We start from the raw sequence: 7,611 nt of genomic DNA on the forward strand, positions 1-7,611 counted from the left end.
AGAGTATAAAGAGAACAATCTTGTATTGGCAGAATCATGGGCAACATAAATCTAACATTCCACCCCCCCCACCCCCCCGTTTTAAATTTTTATGATTCTTTGCTAATTCCTGAAAGGAGAGCAAAATAAGGCATGTATTCTGGTACATGTAGCTTTCCCTTCAAAAACTTTTGTGCTCGTGCAGTAGGACAAAATGCACTGCCATCGTGTCTGAAACAGGTTGAATTTTTTTTGTCAATCTTTTATAATTTTGTGTACCAGATAAAGTCAAAAATAATCTCATCCCCTCCCAACCAGCCAACGAAACAAGCAAGTAAAATGTCTTCATCCTGTACAATCTGGGACTGAAAGCATAACCTTCCACTCCTCCCGTGGCCCTTTTCCAAATTAAAGTTGGCTAAATATCTCTTATGATCTGGTCAGTTCCATATAATCCTCCAACTTTTGCTTAAATGTAATATTATGAGACTTCACCACCTCCCCTGGAAGTCAATCCACCAGGCTACAAAATAATAATAATTAAAAAAAAAAACCCCAAAACCCAAAAGTATAATTTTTAGTACAATTTTGTAGATGTAGTTTACATTGCACTTAACTAATTAGATATGCATTTCATGGAGGTCTCTAACTTTGTTAGCAGCTGAATTAGGATGGCATATCTTATCAGCTGAGATGCAAGGTTGTGCTGTAATGAAAGCTGTGTTGCAGGGGGAGGAGACATGGACTTAAGTGAAAATATCAGCTCTGGAGGAAAGGTGTGAGCTGATGTCCTGTTGACCCTTACATATCCTAGGTTAAATTCTGACCCTACTGAATTTTGTGACAAAACTCTCAGTGACTTCAGTGGGGCCAGGATTTCACCTCTGGTCTCCAACATATCATTAGCCACTGCTTCAGGAATGGAGTAGTCTCTTATTTTGCTTTGATTATGCTCAAGTAGGCTAGAGAAATGCATTTACTTAGATGCCAGGAATTCACCACTAAAAGAATGACATCAACAATTAAAGTTCTTTGGACATTTCCAGAAGTATTAAATTCTGCTTCATTTTTAAAGTATTTTGCCATTGGAATTTAAATATAGTTGTTAAAAAGTCTCAAAAATCCAATGTTCCATGTATTTCCCCCCTTTCTAAAACATCCATTCAAAATGCATTTTCTTTAAAAGTAAAACCCACAAATAAATTGTGAGTCATAGTTATTTATTTATATGTTTATGCAATTTAAGGAAAGAATGGAAGAACCTGTGGTGGTAGATTGGAGAGCTCAAGTTTAGGGTTTTATTAGGCATTTCTAAGAATTATATCTAGCAAACTACGCCCTATTTACATCTGTATCAGATGCATGTTGTAGTATTCCCTATCAGCACCAAAAGGAGGTAGTAGTGCACTTTTCACTTGATTATTCAGAAACTGAAAACTGGAAAGTATGCTGTCACAACAAAGGCAACTGTTTTGTTTTAAATACCTGCTGTAACCGCATTATGCAATAAGTACTATAAAATGATCTAAAATGCATACAAACTTGGTTATTTTTACCTTGGTCTCAGGAAGATTGATCTTAAGAGCCATGCACACATCATAAGTAAAAGGAAGTGATGCAGTTACATTCCTTATGTCAACGTCAGCTGGAAAAAGAAGCTATTTTTCACTCAAAAAGTGCTCCTGTAGGTGCAGTATAAGACTGAGTAAAGCAACTTTATTGGATTAAACTGAACCAAGACACAAGCCATCTGTGAGCTAACTATAAGCTGCTGGGGCCCAAACAGAAAATCCTTACTAGCTCATTAAATCCTCATATTGTTTGTAGAGATGGTCAACCAAAACATGCTTGTAATATGTCTTGACCAAGTCTGCAAATAGAAAGCAGCAAATGATAATTTCTATTCTCTATGCAGTGTTCTTTGATTACAGTTAATAGCAGTTTTAAAGTCTCTCACCTCCAATTAGTTTTACAGTCCTTAAAATTAATTTTATATTCCTATTTACTTTCAATCTGGAAAGGTACATTCTTTTTGTTCTTTGTTAGCACTTTTCTGAAAGCTACATTGTATTACATCAGCTATAATTCATATTTAATCAGATATGGTTATGTTATGTTTTGTGAAGAAATGCTAGTCTTGTGATATTGCCTTTCTCTTTTTCCTGAATCTTATTTTGTTGCTTGGGTGGTATGGAATTTAGCAGGTTTTCTAGCAGATCCATCCGTTACTGAGCAGTTCTTTAATGGATTTGGATTTCAACTTTGACAGATGACAGCTTGGTATAACATAGCTATATATATTTTTAGGGATCAGGCGATACAACACAATGGTTCTAGAAGCCGAAAATGAATGGATTATTAAGTGAATTTCTTTACCATCATTAAAATCTGAGAAATGAGAATTAACATTTTTGGATTTCTATGAGACAAAATTAAAATTATTTATTTTAAAACATAATCTATGCTCTACAAACCAGAGTTCCTGCATGTGTATTGCACCTCTCATGGTATGTATAATCTCACATTGTAAATACTGTAGGGAAATAGTTACGTTTTTGTGGGAAATTGCCCCCAGTGCCAAAGACCAACACAATACCTATGCATCTTTTAAGGCCTATTTTGAGGATATAAACAGTGCCCAGACCTTGTTCTGGACCTACAGGAATAGGTTGCAAACAAGCAATAACCTGGAATTAATTCACATAAACTGTAGGATTAAATAGCAAATTTAATTAGTAAAAATCATAATGAATTAGTCTGTAATAATCTGTTTGCAAACAGAACAAAACATTAGGTTTATGGACTAATTTTTTTCACAAGGAACCAATTCAACCAGCTCCAAATTATCCGATGAGATCTAGGTGCCCAACTCTCATTGAAATGTAATGGAAATTGGATGACTAGTTCCTTAGGCTTCTTTGAAAATCCTAAATTCAATTTACTTTACACCGTGTCATAAATGTCAATGTTTTTAGTAAGGTGGCAACCTAAGGTAGACTCAGAAAAGCCAAGTATTCATAGAATGCCTTTGATCCTAAAAGAGCCTAAAACGCTTAATAAACTATATACAGACACCGCCATTGACAGGATTGTAGCCAGGTAGCACGCAAAATGCTGCACCACAGGGAAATTTTCGCCAAGACTCTTATGAAGATCCCATGGCATTTTCATATATGTCCACATAGAATCCAGGTCTTGTCTGCCATGAGGTGTCTTAAATATGTTTGTTTATTCACAGTGAAAAAAGTAGAGATGGGTGGCTTCTTTTTTTTTTTTTTTTTGGATGAATAGTAATGCATATTTTGGATCACCAAATCTATTCATAAATTTGAGTTGAATTTGTGAATAATTGCAGCTGAAAAAAATTGGATTTTTCTTTTAAGTTGAAATGGCTCGTTTCAGTGGTTTCAGAATGAAACATATTGAATTTTCATTTCGGAACAGCCTTTTGTTTAGAAATTGAGCTTTTAAAAAAAAATTTGGAGGTAAAAAAAACAAACTCCAAATGACCAAAAACAAAAATAAAAAAACTGAAAAAACATTGTTTTGTTTCAGCAAGAATAAGTGGGGAAAAATCAATTTAGGTTCAGACTGAACTTTTTTTTTCAGATTTTTCAGTTCGGCCCCATAATGAGGCAGAGTGGCCTCATTCCAGTACAGAAGGGGGTTAAATCACCCTACTGGGCTCAGCTAATTCCATGCCACCCCCCTCGCAGGAAGTGTGGGGGTGGGGCAGTAGGTATAAGAACAGGGCCCTGCAACTCAGTTGGAGCCAGCCGTCTCTCCCAGGGAGCAGAACTGCCAGCGGAGCCCATGACCGGCTGTGGCAGGTGACGACTGCCCTGAGCCAACCTGGAGAGTAGACAAACGGCTGCCCCAGGAGATGGAAAATCCTGCAGAGGGAGAGGAAAGCAGGTTGCTCAGTACAGAGACTGGGAAATCAGGTCTCTGCAGCCATAAAGCAGCCTCACCAGATGCTGGTAGGAGGTAGCCTAGGAGAATGAGACATTGGTCCCGTTGTGGTGCTGAGAGGTGAGGCAGTGACCCCATGTTTTCCCATCAACCCTGCGATGGGTTCACCTGTCACTTCTAGGTCTCTGGGCTGTGATCCACTGGAGCAGGGTGGGCCTGGGTCTCCCTATCACCAGCCCTGCACTCGAACCCTGAGACCGAAAGCCTGAGCTGCTGGTTCCCCTCAGCCAATCAGGCAATTCTGATATAGCTGGCCTGTGTTCATTAATCTGCCTGGAGAGTGAGCTAGCTAGTCCCATGCTTAGCTGCAGGCCTTCATTCCTGACACCTTCTTAACTTGCTGTCCGGACGTATTGTTTATACGTTTTATGACTATTTCATATAAGCCCACAACTGTTCGTAGTTTGGTTTGACGGTATCACAAAACTAGTCAATAACTAAAGGAACCATTCCTATAGTCATACTACATACACATCTCACTGAAGTGAATGGATGTTTTGTGCCGTGCAGCTCCCTAGCAAGATATAACCTAAGATACAGAGTTAAGACCAGAAGAGCATTTGTTTGGTAATGTCAATAAACTAAATACATCTAAACTAATGGACAGATCTGTAAATATAGAAATTCAATAACATGGAGGCACTAAAAATGAGCAAGGCTCAACCATGTGGAGATTATCCAGATTCTGTGATGGAAATTTACTAGTGTTATAAAGGATAGCAACATCAGAACACAAGTACAGCTGTCTCCATCTGCAGATAGGGAGGCTCTACACCTACACATCTAGAGTAGCAGAATATAACTTGAAAAGGAAATTTTAGTACCTGCTAATTTTCTGGTTTTGTTCCAGTGATTGGCAGATTCTGGCAGGACAGCTGAGGGAACATGGTGAAAATGCATGTTTTAAGAATAATCATCAAATTTTGTTCAATCTGTACATTGAATCACTGTCAGGGATGGCCAAAGTTTAGCCTATAAAACAAGCCCAGTCCACAGACTTCTTGGTTGTGACCTATGCTTGCCGATGAAGGTGGGCACGTGCCCAGATCAAGACAGAAAAGTATGGGGTTTTTTATAGTGTTGGCAGGTTGTACCTTCATATAACATATTTTAATATATTTTCCTCCCACCCAGCCTAGCTAGCTGGGTTGCAGGTGAGTCTAGTTTGAAAGAGGCGAGGAGAATGAGAACTGAAACAAAGTGTTCCTTTGGTGAGTGGGTCTGCCTGAGGCCAGCTCTAGGGGAGGCAGGCACTGTTGGGTGAGGGCTCTGGCTGCATTAAAATTTTGTTGGACTGCTTTAGGCAATGTGGTCTTGCCTCAGTCCTTCAGATGCCTTCCATGTTACAGTATGAATTATGTTAATAAGATGTGGCTATCAGGCTCAAAACAAAGTTGTCAATTTGGCTTCCATTGAGGATACCTCATGATCTCTACTGCACCCAAGAAGTTAAAAGAATCAAACTTAACTCATAAATGTCATCATAAATTTTTCATTTACAACTTGCAAATAAATAGCATTTTTTAAAGCTTCAGTTGGCTTGATAGGAAAAATAGAAAACAGCATCTTTTGTTTGGTTGGTTACTGACACTGCTGGAATTACACTTTATCAGAACTATTTAAATGAAGGCTTTGAAAACGTTGGCAGAAGAACTAATGTCATAGGAGTTATTTGTTCAAATGTAGAAGTAAATTTTGTCGTTTGTGAAAGGTACATTATTAAAAGCACTGAAAATGAAGTCTTCCGTTTATCCAGAGAGAGGATAGAGTACTGTTGCAGTAGTGAAAACTGTCTACACTGGTTCCCTCCTGTGTGCCTAAACCCAAGTTAATTATCCATGTCAGAAAATTTAATATTTGGCCTTTCTGCTGAGATTCCAACCAACGTACCAATTATCATAGGCCCAAATTCTGAAGTCCTTATTTTATTCAGACAGAACTCCCATGGGTGTCAGTGGGAGTTTTTTATGAGAAAGAACTAAGGAAAAAATAAGGAAGGGGCTTCAAGAGTTGGCTCACAAAAGAGAAGAGATGTAGGTAGCAAAACTGTTGCCACCTGCTCCGTTTCTCTGTCAAAGTTTGCTTCTCTCCTTGGTTTGGCAGAGCCAGAATCTGGCTGTAGGAACATGGTGGGAGTGAAAATGGAATATATTTGTTCTATTTTCTGTTAAAGTTTGCTAGTTAATACTAATATTGTTTTTAATATTTGTACATGCACCCAATAACAACTGGTGGGCAGAATTTTAAAGTAAACAAATAAAATAGAGAGCCCTGAACCTGTAGGTAGCCAGTTCAAATCCATCCTAGGTTGGTAGTGAGTGGAATTTACTACCATAGGATAGTTGTAGAGGCTATGTGAAATGGTCTGGGGGACTCAGTCTAGTTTATAGTACACAGGTGTCTTGGCACAAAAATACACTGCTATAATCACCGCCCTTTTTGGCACTCTAAAAATAGAAGTCAAGGTTGATCAGGCAGGAATTCCTTTTTTATTCTTCAAGGTGGTCCCACCAACTCGAGCTTTGAGGAACATTGGTAGGACAATATGGGGAAGCTTGCACTGCCAATACCCATGGTGTACTTGTTAATAAAAGTAGAAGATTATGCTTTATTTTCCCCCTTTAATGTTTTTGTCTTTGTTCTCATAAGCAGGAATTTAAGTAAACTTACTTGAGATCTTTTACTCTATGCTTTTAGGACACATAGTAAATTGCACAGTACATAATTTCTCCCTTTCATGCTATCTTCCTTTTGTTGTTCATTGTTGATTGGCATTTGAGCTGGGTGATTGTTCCAGAATAGCAGGTCCATGAGCAAAAAGAGGCTGCATACACACAGCAGTGACCAGGACTGTAAGTTGTCCTGCTCAGTGACAGGCAACACAGAGAAAAGATTTGTTTTTTTCTGGAATCTCTCCAGATGTACTTTTGCGAGAAAGTTTTGAAGAGATATTGTTAGCCAGATGCCATATACCTTTGTATTAGAAAATGTGCCATCTGTTAAAGAATTGGATTCCAATTTCTTCTGTGCTTCATGTAGTGGCTGAAGTGTTTCACTCAGGAGTTCGAGTTTTGTTCGAAGGTTTTGCCTAATTTCTTGCATAGTTGCTTGAGATTTCAGCTTTTAGGCTTTTCCACTGTTGAACTTTGTGATCTAAAAGTTGCACTAAGATACCCCATGCCTTCTGAACACTCTGTGCAGCCAAATACAGACTAAACCATCTCTTTGCAAACATCATAGAAGAGTTTTTTTGTTTTACTTGAATGCTTGAAAACTGCACAAGCATCTATTATAAACTTTTTAAAATCAGCCATTTGGGGAACACCTGGTGCATGAGAGACAGCAAGGTGCAGCATGTGAGCTGGGCAAGACAAACAAAGCAATTCAGGTTTTTCATTCAGCTTTACATCTTGTGTGGACTTTGTGCAGTAAGAAGCTGACTTGGAATTCACTATTGCCATGTCCTTCTAGGTAACTGCATATTCATTTAAAGTTTTACAGACACAAGCTGCAACTGTTTGACTGTTTGCTGACTTTACAAACTCCAAATCTGCCTAAATGAGTTCAGGCTTCTCCACAACAAAATAAAAAAATTGAAAACAAAATCACCAGGGTGGGGCAGTTGAGAACATCTGGTGATTCGTAAAAAACCAAATAACT

General features: G+C 38.4%; 1 protein-coding gene across 1 annotated transcript in view; it reads right to left on the minus strand.

The window, feature by feature from the left end:
- The window catches only part of TMEM244 (transmembrane protein 244), a 29,486-nt gene extending 22,433 nt beyond the window's left edge, over positions 1-7,053 (minus strand). Inside the window, exon 1 of the mRNA XM_073336666.1 lies at positions 6,925-7,053. Coding sequence (XP_073192767.1) covers positions 6,925-7,053 — 129 coding nt within the window. The remainder of the gene's footprint in view (positions 1-6,924) is intronic.
- Positions 7,054-7,611: the final 558 nt, after the last annotated feature.

This window comes from Lepidochelys kempii, chromosome 3 (assembly GCF_965140285.1).
Source record: "Lepidochelys kempii isolate rLepKem1 chromosome 3, rLepKem1.hap1, whole genome shotgun sequence".
NCBI lineage: Eukaryota > Metazoa > Chordata > Testudines > Cheloniidae > Lepidochelys > Lepidochelys kempii.